Source organism: Taudactylus pleione, unplaced genomic scaffold (assembly GCF_031769625.1).
Source record: "Taudactylus pleione unplaced genomic scaffold, aTauple2 ptg000040l, whole genome shotgun sequence".
Taxonomy (NCBI): Eukaryota; Metazoa; Chordata; class Amphibia; order Anura; family Myobatrachidae; genus Taudactylus; species Taudactylus pleione.
This window is the reverse complement of record NW_028284442.1, coordinates 32,869,846-32,883,741: the sequence shown is the minus strand read 5'-3', so window position 1 is coordinate 32,883,741 and position 13,896 is coordinate 32,869,846. Positions and strand designations below refer to the sequence as shown.

The 13,896-nt window shown below is 45.6% G+C and overlaps 1 protein-coding gene across 2 annotated transcripts in view; it reads right to left on the bottom strand.

Moving 5' to 3' along the window:
* Positions 1–1,036: 1,036 nt before the first annotated feature.
* Positions 1,037–13,896, bottom strand: part of LOC148538510 (caspase-1-A-like) — a 49,301-nt gene continuing 36,441 nt past the window's right edge. For both annotated transcript variants that reach the window (XM_088454217.1, XM_088454225.1), the window contains exons 9-10: positions 11,101–11,210; positions 1,037–1,474 (exon numbers count right to left, since the gene is read on the bottom strand). In XM_088454217.1, the coding sequence (XP_088310343.1) occupies positions 1,385–1,474; positions 11,101–11,210 (200 nt within the window). In that variant the 3' untranslated portion in view covers positions 1,037–1,384. The remainder of the gene's footprint in view (positions 1,475–11,100; positions 11,211–13,896) is intronic.

Here is a 13,896-nt window from a genome sequence, read left to right as displayed (position 1 = left end):
ATACAGGTGTTTACTGGTGACCTTTCTCCCTTTTCATATCCCCAATATAATTTTGCAGTAGTGTGTGATTTATTTACCTCTCTTTAAGGAACAAGTTGGCACCTGCTGGTACTCCCACTGCACATTTCACTGGCTGCTTCTACATTAATAATCTCTCTGATTTGAGTAATGAAAAACAAAGTTAGCATTTTTTTATGGAATGCTGCAAAGAGTTCAGGAATCTGCCGTTGTGGTTTGTAGTCTGGACCTACTATCGTCCTAAGTAACATTTTGGGCATGTTGCCCTGACATCACTATGTGCATGGGGTTAATAAAACACTCAAAATGGACAGGGATCAATCCAAATTCAGGGCCTGATTCAGCAAGGAACGCAAAGGAGAGAACGCACGCACTCGGCCGATGTATCCGCACTGCGCATGTGTATGAATCGCAATGCGCGTTCGCAAACTAGTAATTGCGATGGGAACTGCGAATGCAGAGGCTGCGCAGACCTCTCATAGAGTGATTGACAGGAAGTGCCGTTTGTGGGTGGTGACAGGGGGGTGGTCGGCCGAACGTAGGCGTCCCAGTGCGTTGCAGGGGCGTGCGTAAATAATCCACTGCAAAACTATACGCAGCCTGAGGCCTCATAGCGTGCGCTGAAGTTAGCAATTCCTGAGGGAGGTCTGACCTGTCTTAACTGTGCGTATGGGTCTGATGTTACTCGATGGTACCGATTATTTCGTTATATTGCCCAAGTATACGGATGTGTGTAAGGGGAAGTGGGCGTCCTTATGTTAAGATGCGATCATCAATGCAATTGCAAATACTTGCATTTCACTGCTGATATTGGCAACTGCGGTGCGTGCGTATTAGACGAATAGCGATCCTTAGCGAGTCAGCGATTACGCCGCGTAACAGGTATTGCACATGTTCATTTATCAGATCATTGAGTGGAGTATTGGAGCTTGACTCAGAGAGGACATCCCATCTACCAGGTGGTCCTCTGGTGGTGGATCCTAATCCCAAGTGCCCCAGTTTGTGAGTAAAAGGAAAACAGGGTATATGTGACTTTATTGTCCTTTGATATAAAAATCAGTAAACAAATATACCAACTTGTACAATATTGTGTATTTATGCTATAAAATATATCTGCTACATAAAATACATTATTTTCTGTCCTGCAATAGAAAATGGTTTCAGCATCTACTACTGAGACTTTCCTAAATATATTGTAGTCTGGCAGTGCTAGGAGCATATCTATCATATTGTTTATTTTACCAGCTGCTCTTATCATTGCTGATGGACCTACTTGTAGCAGACTGTACTGTACACCTGTTTTTGGTCAGTGTTCTGTATTTTACTGTGGAATGTAAACCAGCTGGGATGGTACCGGAGGGAACTGTCACAATCCAGGGAAAAGGAAAAACTTCTTAAGGAGGGTTTTTCTCTCCTGAGTCGGCATTTGCATACCGTCCTTGAAGGAGTTTTGGACCTGTATGGAGATATAAACATACACTTTTAATACAAAGAGCTAAAATATATGTGTTATTGTGTATGAAGGAGGTGCCAGCTAACTGCTGACGTGCCTCTTCCATGTCTTGTGTTGAGCCCCGTAAGGCAGGAGATTGCTGTTTGATACGATACTAACGCCAATCTATTTTATTATTTTATATACATTGAGTGGCCAAATCATTATGACCACCTGGTTAATACTTTCTTGGGCCACCTTAATACGGTGTGAATTCTTCTAGGCTTGGACTCTACTGACTGTCCCTATGTTTTGTGGGAATATTAGCCCAAATGCGATGATCTGCATCTCCATATTGTGGCCTTCGCCAGCCTGAAGAGTCATGATGATGCAAACAGGATCAATTATTTTGTGTTGTTGACTCGATATCCTCACCCTACCATCTGCATGGTGTCATTGAAAAAGTGATTCATCTGTGGGATTATACTGGTCTACCCACTGTCCATACAGCTCGTAGCATCCTTTAGCCGTTTACAACCACAGGCCTTGTGCTCAGATCCAGTTCATTGTCTGCTGGTCCACTTTGTATACACAACTACCGCATTCAAACAATTTGCCAATGCGGCAGTTTTGCTAATTACCCATTATTTCATCAATCACTTCATTGAGCTATTATATTCATTATCATTTTCAAAGGTAATTAGCCTTTACCTGTCTGCACTGAAAAGGATTGTGATAATCCCATAATTAAAGATCAGTTGTTTCTTGCAAGATCACATAGAAAAAGTCTGACATTTTCAAGAAGGGTATGAAGACTTTTTATGTCCACTGTATGCTCTCCAATTCAATAAAAATAATAGAATAATAATGGACATTTTATCAATAGAATTAATAGAATATAATATTAATGTGCATTTGTGCCAACGCTTTTCAAAGAGATATTACAAACGGTTCTATGAACAAATAATATTTATCACCTACAAAAACTACAAAAACCTACAAAATACTATAACAAAATGGCAATTGCGGTCAGGTAAATTTTATCAAAAAATTAAATTGGGTCATACGTATATATAAGCAAATTTAATTTACACATTTTGGCGTTAATAGCAATAGCGCTTAGCAGAAGGCCACCATTTCCTTCTTACGTGTCCTGGACGCATGTTGCCTAGCAACTGAGACGCAGCCGCAGAGATTGTGGGTGGGTTACATGACAAGGAATGGGTATGATATACCGCCGGCTGCATTGCCGGCGGTTCGATTCCCGTCATCGGCAGCCCGACAGGAGCAGAGTTCGAAGCAGCGGAAGCCCGACAGCGCTGGAAATCCAGATCGTGGATAGGTAAGTATAGACTAACCTTAACCTAACCCCCTTAACCCTCCTTAGGGGTGCCTAACCCTAACTTCCCCCCCAAGTGCCTAACCCTAACCACCCCCTTCCCCGCTGCCTAAACCTAAGTCCCCCGGGGGGGTGCCTAACCCTAACCCTCCCTCCCCCTAGCCTAACCCTAACCCCCCTGGGGGGGTGCCTAACCCTAAGTCCCCCCCGGGAGCCCTAAACCTAACCCTCCCCCCAGTGCCAGATTAATGTCCACATGGGCCTGGAGCTGAAATTCATGAAGGGCCTATTGTGTGCCGCTGCAGGGTGTGTGACAAGTGCTGCAGTAGTGTGACTGGTGATGTGGGGTCGTGACCAGTGCGGTGTAGGTGTGGTTTACATAGGGATGTGGCCTGTGCTGTGGATGTGTTTAGTTCCATGGAGGGCATAGCTGGCGCCTACCTTCAACCTTGTGAAAGGATGTAAGCTGTATGGTCTGCCTTACCTTGTGTGCTAGAATAGTGTAGATTTATAAAACAAAAAAAGAAATCCAAAACTATTGGCATATTTTTTCTATAAGTGTTATAAAAATGTCATTATATAGACAGACAGACAGATAGATAGTAAATTGGGAGGGTACACACTTAAGGGAACCCAAGCGGGTATAGGGCCTGATTCAGACCCACTCGCAAGTGGCTGTCCGCTCGCAAGTGGGTCGATGGTGTGCACTGCGCATGCGCACGACAGAGGGAGCTCCGTCGTGCGCATGCGCCAGACGCGACGAGCGAAGGACTTTCCTTCGCTCGTTGTGTCTGATCAAAGGGGGCGTGCTGTCGATGTTGATTGACAGCACGCCCCCTTTGGTGGGCGTGCCTCCCAGACGGGGGCGTTCCCAAGGGAACGCCTACCGTCAGAAGCCGGCCCACTGACATCACTAGTGATGTCAGTGGGAGTGATTTTGGCTCTGATAGAGCCAAAATCACTCCGGGCCTTGCGGTTGAGAAACTCAACCGCAGGCTCCGGCTCGCAGTGGCGATGGTCGCGATGGTCAAGACCATCGCAGCCATCAACCTGCACGCTCGTATAGGCTGTGGGTGGTGACCCACAGCTATACGAGCGTCCAGGAGGACGCTCCATAATTGTGGAGGACGGCCCTCATTCAGAGCGTGCGCTCTGCTCAGAGCGTCCAGCTCTGAATGAGGGCCATAGTGTGGTATGTTGAAGGGAAGGTTAGGGTTAGGCTGTGAGGGGAGGAGGATAGTGTTAGGCACTAGGGAAGGCTAGGGTTAGGCTGTTGGGGGAGGATAGAGTTAGGCACTGCAGGGAGGGTTAGGAGCTAGGGAGAGGTTACAGTTAGACTGCGGGGGGGAGAAGGTTAGGCACTACAGAGAAGGTTAGGACAGGGGTGCACCTCTCCAGAGTCCCGGGTCCGCTGCAGTAGGGCTGCATAAATCACCTAGAAAATGGGAAAATGGTCACCAGCCATTTTCACGGTGTTTTGCGTATGCGCAGTAGTGAAATCACCAGGAAAATGGCAACTGTGCCATTTCCCCAGTGACATGCACAGTAGACTCTGGGCACAGACTAGTGCCCAGAGTCTACTGCTGCACTCAGTGCGCTGCCAGCTGCTGGGGAGAGAGGAGGGGACCTGTCGCCCTTTCAACTCTTAATACGCCCCTGGGTTAGGTAAAGTGTGTGTGTGCTGTATGTATGCAAATATAATGCGTGTGTGTGTGTGCTGTATGTATGCAAATATAATGTGTGTGTGAGTGCTGTATGTATGCAAATATAATGCGTGTGTGTGTGTGCTGTATGTATGCAAATATAATGCGCGCGTGTGTGCTGTATGTATGCAAATATAATGCGTATGTGCTGTATGTATGCAAATATAATGCGTGTGTGTGTGTGCTGTATGTATGCAAATATAATGTGTGTGTGCTGTATGTATGCAAATATAATGCGTGTGTGTGCTGTATGTATGCAAATATAATGCGTGTGTGTGTGCTGTATGTATGCAAATATAATGCATGTGTGTGCTGTATGTATGCAAATATAATGCATGTGTGTGTGCTGTATGTATGCAAATATAATGCGTGTGTGTGTGCTGTATGTATGCAAATATAATGTGTGTGTGTCCTGTATGTATGCAAATATAATGTGTGTGTGTGTGCTGTATGTATGCAAATATAATGCGTTTATGTGTGCTGTATGTATGCAAATATAATGTGTGTGTGAGCTGTATGTATGCAAATATAATGCGTGTGTGTGCTGTATGTATGCAAATATAATGTATGTGTGTGTGCTGTATGTATGCAAATATAATGCGTGTGTGTGTGCTGTATGTATGGAAATATAATGCGTTTGTGTGTGCTGTATGTATGCAAATATAATGTGTGTGTATGTGTGCTGTATGTATGCAAATATAATGTGTGTGTCCTGTATGTATGCAAATATAATGCACGTGTGTGTGTGTGCTGTATGTATGCAAATATAATGTGTGTGTGTGTGCTGTATGTATGCAAATATAATGCGTGTGTGTGTGCTGTATGTATGCAAATATAATGTGTGTGTGTGTGCTGTATGTATGCAAATATAATGTGTGAGTTTGTGCTGTATGTATGCAACTATAATGCGTGTGTGTGTGCTGTATGTATGCAAATATAATGCATCTGTGTGTGCTGTATGTATGCAAATATAATGCGTGTGTGTGTGCTATATGTATGCAAATATAATGTGTGTGTGTGTGCTGTATGTATGCAAATATAATGTGTGTGTGTGCTGTATGTTTGCAAATATAATGTGTGTGTGTGTGCTGTATGTATGCAAATATAATGCGCATGTGCTATATGTATGCAAATATAATGCGCGTGTGTGTGGTGTGCTGTATGTATGCAAATATGTATGTGTGCTGTATGTATGCAAATATAATGCGTGTGTGTGTGCTGTATGTATGCAAATATAATGTGTGTGTGTGTGTGTGTGTGTGTGCTGTATGTATGCAAATATAATGCGTGTGTGTGTGCTGTATGTATAAAAATATAATGTGTGTGTGTGCTGTATGTATGCAAATATAATGCGTGTGTGTGTGCTGTATGTATGCAAATATAATGCGTGTGTGTGTGCTGTATGTATGCAAATATGTATGTGTGCTGTATGTATGCAAATATAATGCGTGTGTGTGTGCTGTATGTATGCAAATGCGCAGTGCCAGATTAATGTCCACATGGGCCTGGAGCTGAAATTTATGATGAGCCTATTGTATGTCACTGCAGGGGAGGTGACAAGTGCCGTTGCAGTGTGACTGGTAATGTGGGGTCATGACCAGTGCGGTGTGGTGTTGGTTTACATAGGTGTGTGGCCAGTGCAGCGTTCTCCCAGGACACTCCGGGCAGTGCTGCATTTTCAGGTGCCGGTGGCCTCAACACATCTATGCAATGGCATGACGTTACACACTTAAGGGGAACGAGGTCAGCACAGGGTGCTCTGGAGTTAGCCCTGCTATGCCGCTGACTGTGCATGTGTAGGCCAGCACTCCTGTGCAAAGGATAGTGCTATGGCGTCTGGTGCCCTCCTAATTACCACTGCCTGTGAAGGGAGGGAACTATGTAGCAGTGGAATGGACGGCACTCTGGATAGCTTGTATAAAACACATTAAAATCCATTTAAGTTATCAACATTTCAGAACTTGTATTCGTCCCTTCAGTAATCCTGACAAAAGAATGAATACAAGTTCTGAAGCGTTGATAACTTAAACTGAGTATTAGTGTGTTTTATACAGGCCGTCCAGAGTGCCGCCCATTTGACTGCTATATATATGTGTATGTGGGTGTGTACATACATTACACACCCACATACACACCCACATATACATGTAAATTGTGATGGTACAGGGGCTTGAGGCACACTTAAGGGGACCGAAGCAGGTGTGGTGTGATATGTTGACAGTCATGAAAATGTTGACATTAGGGTTAGGCTACATGGGGGGTTAGGCACTAGGGGAAGGTTACGGTTATGCTAAAGGGGGAGGAGGATAGGGTTGGGCACTAGGGGAAGGATAGGGTTAGGCTACATGGGGGGGTTAGGCACTAGGGGAAGGTTAGGGTTAGGCTACATGGGGGGGTTAGGCACTAGGGGGAGGGTTAGGGTTAAGCTACATGGGGGGGTTAGGCACTAGGGGGAGGGTTAGGGTTAGGCTACATGGGGGGGTTAGGCACTAGGGGAAGGTTAGGGTTAGGCTACGGGGGGAGGAGGATAGGGTTAGGCACTAGGGGAAGGTTAGGGTTAGGCTACGGGGGGAGGAGGATATGGTTAGGCACTAGGGGAAGGTTACGGTTATGCTAAAGGGGGAGGAGGATAGGGTTGGGAACTAGGGGAAGGTTAGGGTTAGGCTACATGGGGGGGTTAGGCACTAGGGGGAGGGTTAGGCTACATGGGGGGGTTAGGCACTAGGGGGAGGGTTAGGGTTAGGCTACATGGGGGAGGTTAGGCACTAGGGGAAGGTTAGGGTTAGGCTACGGGGGGAAGCGGATAGGTTTAGGCACTAGGGGAAGGTTAGGGTTAGTCTACGGGGGGAGGAGGATAGGGTTAGGCACTAGGGGAAGGTTACGGTTATGCTAAAGGGGAGGAGGATAGGGTTGGGCACTAGGGGAAGGTTAGGGTTAGGCTACATGGGGGGGTTAGGCACTAGGGGAAGGTTAGGGTTAGGCTACATGGGGGGGTTAGGCACTAGGGGAAGGTTAGGGTTAGGCACTAGGGGGAGGGTTAGGGTTAGGCTACGGGGGGAGGAGGTTAGGGTTAGGCACTAGGGAAAGGTTAGGGTTAGGCTACGGGGGGAGGAGGATAGGGTTAGGCACTAGGGGGAGGTTACAGTTAAACTGCGCGGGAGGAGGTTAGGGAAAGGTACTATAAGTTAGGGGTAGGCATTAGGGTTAGGGGGGGATACTCACTGGAAGACTGGAGCCGCAGAGGTCATGACCGCTGGGACCCGGAAGCCGTGCTGGAGTCACTGCAGCCATCAGGAGCAGGTCAGTGAGCGCTGGGCCAACAGGGATGATATGTCGACATTCCATCACTGTCTACATGAATGTCGACACGGACAACTTCAACATTATGACCATGTTGACATTCTCCTATCAACATGATGAATGTTTACATATCATTCCACACCTGCCACAGTCCCCTTAAATGTGCCTGAAGCTCCTGTACATCCCTATTTACCACCGTGTGTGTGTATGTATATATACATATACACACACACATATATATATATATACACACACACACGTACGTGTATATATATATATATACACTCGTGTGTGTATATATATATATATATAAATGCACGTACATTTGTATATATATATATGTGTGTTTATGTATGTATATAAACACAAGTGTGTGTGTGTATATACATATACACACACACATATATATATATTTATATACTGTATATATACACACACAAGTACGTATATACATATACGCGTGTGTGTGTATACATACAGTACATATACAAACACACACACACGTGTGTGTGTATATATATACATACATATACACAAATGTACGTGCATATATACACACATTTATAAACAGATTAGGTGGGTATAAGAGCTTAGTGTATATATATATATATATATATATATATATATATAGACAGGGGCCAGACATTACACTGACCTGAGTAAAAATCCTGACATGCTGGGCTGAGCTGCCTTTAGAGTAGAACGGTTCAGGGGCGTAGCCTCGGTATAATGGGGCGGAGCTTCAGCGGGTCTGTGGTGGGCGGGACATCAGAGGTGGGCTTGGCTTCAGCGGTCCGAGGGTGAGCGGGGCTTTGGCCTGGCCTATCGATCCACTTCAAGTGGAGTAGAACGGTTCAGGGGCGGAGCCTCGGTATAATGGGGCGGAGCTTCGACGGGTCTGTGGTGGGCGGGGCATCGGAGGTGGGCGGGGCTTTATCGGTCCGAGGGTCAGTGGGCCTTTGGCCTGGCCTATCGATCCGCTTCAAGTGGAGGGGAACAGGTGGGGAGGTCAGAATTCACTAAGCTGATTTTGGCAGCCATTGGGTGAGAGAGCTGACTGACAGGAAAAAAAAACAAAACTTTTTTTTTCCTGTATGCACTGCTGTCCGTGAGGGCCTATTTTCAATGGGAGGCCTGGAGCTGTAGCTCCACCCGCCCCATTGTTAATCCGGCCCTGCCTCCCCCCCAGCGGCTGTCCGCTCGCGGCGCCCGGCATCACTACGATCGTGATGCCGGGCGCCGGTCTCCCGGCGTCGGGGAAATGCGGGCGTCTACATCTAGACGCCCGACATTTCACCCATGCCGGGATAAGACAGTCGGGAAGCCAGCTGCCGGTATTTAGGCAGTCGGCTTCCCGATTGCTTCCCCATGACAAAAGCCCGAGCATATGTTTAGGAGGTACGAGGTGTTCAATGGAAGGGAGTTCAGTGCATCCGCTTTGCATTTATCTCCTGTTTTTGTCTGCTACCTGTTCTGACCCTTGTCTACATGTTTGGAATTATACCATCTGCTACCTGTCCTGATTCTTGGCTATGTTATTGGATTTACTCTGTTTGCTGCCTGTCCTGACCTAGACTACATTCCTGGAGATATATCTCTGCTGCCAGTACTGACCTCTGGTTATATTTTCAGAGGTTCACTTTTTTCACTGCCTTGACTCAAGGCTGGTCTACAGTACATATTCCTGTGCTACCTGACACTTCCATAAATCTCTATTATTGTGAACCTGAGGACATCCCAAATGTATGGGAAAGGCAAATAGCTGTAGATGCAGAACCCAATACATCTGGTTCTATGGATTCATCTAGTGCTCAGCGGAAGCCATAACATTAGCAAGTCTACTTTTTTTTAGATATTTCTACATTAATAGTTATAAAACTGTTGCCAAAATGTGTTATAAAGTATAAACATTTTCTCAACTTATATAAAATATGCTAATTACGACATCAGGACGGCCCATAAAAATGAAGCTTACTATACATTTCAGCACCGCAATTTAAATAATACAGAAAAGCCAGACATAGCAATTTTCTTGCCACAACCCATCTTTTCTTGGGAGGAGAGTTTGAAAAATGCAATTGCTCTACAGTATATCTGTAGTAATTTATAAACTGAAGTTTAGACACTATCCCGAGTCCCACCTCCTTATTTTAGATATGTCGCACCTCAGTGATGCTGAGAGTTCACCCATTACACAGTCTAGTACCCAGGGCTGTAAATAAGGGTGTGCGAGCGGTGACCTCACACAGACCACAGGGTTCGGTGGGTAGCACCGTCGCTGCCACACGGCCCCTGCATCTGGCTACCAGGGTGCCTGGAATGGCACCCTGGTAGCCAGTATGATTAGACATTCCATGCTTGCACCCTGTAGTCTGTACAGCCACCCTGGAGAGTCCTGAGGACGCTCTCGGCAGTGGCGTCACAAGGGGGGTGCGGAGAATGCGGGCCACATCTGGGTGTCACCTGCTGAGGGGTGACACCAAGGTGCTGGCTCCCCCTCAGTGACAGGAGATGGGTGCTGCACTGTAGCAGTAAGTGCAGCACTTGGCTTCTGTCACAGTGAGGGAGCCGGCACTCCGCACCCTCGGCACTCACCACCCAAGCGATGATAATAATCACGGGCAGGGGACGGGGTTCGGGCCATGCCCCCTGTCTGCAATACTCCGCCCCTACACACAAGGCCACACCCACTTTTTTTAGCAGTGCGTGACTTCGCCGGGCGCTTAGCATTCATCCCTGCACCGGGTGTCACCGGGGGGAGGGACGCCACTGACTCTGGGCAGTGCTGTACTTCCAGGCACTAGTGGCCCCGTCCTCTCGGTGCAACGTCATGACAACATGCGTTCAGGGGCTGGCACAGGATGCGCATCCGCTCTGCTGCAGCACTGCTACAACCAAAGTAGATGAGGGCCAGCTGTTGAGGGTTACAAATGCAATATGCACCACTGCTTCACACAGTATTTTTCATAGATTATTTTCGGTGGGAGTGTTGCCATGCCTCCTAGATTTAATCACGGCCCCTCAGTATCACTGGGACCTGCCGTACGCCTTGACAGCCCTGGCTGGGCTTTATATAGATACCAGACAAAGAAATTTGTGCAAGTGTCTTTGGGTTGACTGGTGCCCCCTAACCTGCTTGGCCCTTAGACATGTGCCCCCCCGTTCTCTTCTATGGGCAGCCCTGTACCTGATCTTCAATGTCTATTGTTATCACCTTTAGACATTTTAGGACTATTTTACTTCACTAACATGCAGAAGGCACCTTACAGAGGGATTATTCTTTACACAGTCTTATTACATTTCCTTACTTTGCGGAAGATATCCTCTAGAGAAGAGCAGTGAGCATCTGTTTTCATATCTTCGATTAAACGTTGTATAAACAAGGAACCTGTATCCTTACTTCTCCAGGAAAGGGTGTCTGCATATGTAAATATAAAGTCACGTTGTTTTACTGCCATTATAATTTTTACATCAGCACATCAGTACGCAGCAAGCTTGTCTTGGCCTATGCTAAGTTGGATTCATATGCATAAAAATAAGCTAAAAATAAAAATAAAAATCAGAAATGATTAAGCATTGGAAATTACTGGTGTAGATTGATAGGATACTTGTACTGTTTGAGTGTTTGTCCAGATTTTTGTTGCCTTAATGTTGTAAGATACCAGAAATTGTTGCACATAAAATTGCTTTCAGTCCATGAAAAGATACATGTTATTGCTACATTTTGAATATATATTTTTGTTTTTCAATAATTAATATTGCTGCTAGCTTCTGTGTATCCCCTCCCCAAACCTTTCTTGTTCCCAAGACTCCCCCCTACTGCTCAATTCCCCCCCTCCCCCCAAATCAATTGAACTGTGCACTTGTCTGGTGAATTGGGGAAGATATTATATATGTGTTGTTAACCTAACCTGAAAAAAGAATCTTTACGCCTAGAAAGCTATCAGAGTCCATGGAATTACTGTATATAGTCATTAAACTATAAACGTTACCGTTGTTGTTTTCCCACTAAATTGCTCTTGCAGTTATGCTAACATGGTTCCAGCCTCTGATTGCTACAATTTCTAGTGGAACATTGGCTGCACACAAGCATGTTACATTCTAATGGAGCGTACACACGGTCAGATTTGTCAGACTTGTCAGATTTGTCAGATGAACGACTGAACGATTGAACGATTTGAACGATTTTACCAAAGTTTTGAATGATTTGAACGATTTGAACGATTGAACGATTTTTGACTGCATTAAAATGAATGGAATCGTCCAAGTCTGACTGCAAACACATCAGATGTCAGAAATCGTTATCTGACCATCGGGAACGCGCATCGTTGATCGTCCATCATTCAGGCATGTCAGATATGAACGATTTTCCTTCAGATATGAACGACTGAACGATTTTTAAATCGTTATCGTTCATATCTGAAGGAAAAATCTGATCGTGTGTATGCACCATAACTATGAAGCTGCATACACACAACGATTTTGTTACCAACGATTTTATGAACGATTTTCTGTCAGATTATCTGTCAGATTTTTTAAAGTGTAACAAACGATTTTTGTAACTTCCCTTAATGAAAATCGTTCAGTTGGTCAATCAGAATGTACTACAAACTCCAAACGGGAACGCGCATGAATGATAATCGTTCATCGTAATAACTCAGAAACTGAACGAGTTTTTCAACAATTGAACGATAACGACATCGTTATAGATAAATCGTTCAAAAAATCGTTACGTGTGTATGCACCTTTACTGATTAAGACAACATTCAATGACTACTGGCTGCTCTAAAGTTGCCGATATCAACTGTTATTTCCACGGAGTCTTTGTTTAGACCACCGTGGCACCAAAGCCTCATGTGTGCCCAAATAACCACTGATCAAAACTATCAGCACTACCAATTAAAACCTAATAAAGATTACTTAGCTCTTGCTGCAGGAAATCCCATTTGTTTATCGCCACAATCTTCTAGTGTGTGTATCATCGTCTGACCTCACTGACTGGGACCTGTGTACTGAGTGACCAGCCGTAGGGTGTGCAGGGGCGCCGAGATGAGGAAGGAGCGGGTACTAATTACAGGGGTTTGCTGGTATGGCCAAGCGAGGGCCTATTGTTAGGTACCAGCCGGTGCCCCGTGTCAGCCACACCCTCTTCTGGAATCTGCTAGAATGTTAATTAAGTCCATGGGCGTAGCTGTAGTGGTTGCATTAGGAAGTATCACCCTCATATAGAAGCTGGTTGTCCCCAGCGCCTCCTTCTCTGGGCCTGATTCATTACGGATCGCTATTGTGATCACAGCTGCGATTACGCACGTGGGTCTGCTGAGAAAATATCCTAATGATAGCAATCGCAAAGCCAGTAAGGAATGTCCAAAGCCAGCATAGAGACGCCCACTATCGCTTTCGCACATCCGTAATACCTTGCAATCCTGTGTATACATCGGGAACATCGAGTAACATCGGTCCCTCACGCACAATTACAACAGGTCTGACCTTACTCAGAAATTGCTAACCTCGTCGCACACAGTGAGTACTCGAGCCGCATATGCCGTCACAGTGGCTAATTTATGCACGCCCATGCAACGCCTACGTTTTTCTGAACACTCCCCCATCACCACCCCTAAACACTGACGTCCCATCCCTCCACTGCGATGGCTTTATCTGTGTGAGTGATCGCAGAGAGATCACAATGCAAACTCACTGTGGTGCATACGCATGCGCAGTACACAACAATCGTCCGTCTGCGTACGCTATCGCAATAGCGATCCATGCTGAATTAGGCCCTCTGTCTTTACACTCACTTGAAGCTGCAGTCTTCTCAGCCCTGAAGCTGGCAATAGGGATGGAGAACCTGAAACATTGCCATTGGATAACAGATGAGATAAGAGGTCATTGGGATATTATGTATTAAGCAGTGAAAAGAGTGGAGAAGTTCCCCATAGCAACCAAACAGCTTTGAGGTAGCATTTATCAAGTACATTCTATAAAATGATAAGTAGAAGCTGATTGGTTGCTATGTGCAACTTCTCCACTGTTCTACTTCCCCACTCTTTTTACTGCTTAATACAACAACCGCCTGATTTCTTACCAGACTTCTATGTAGGCTA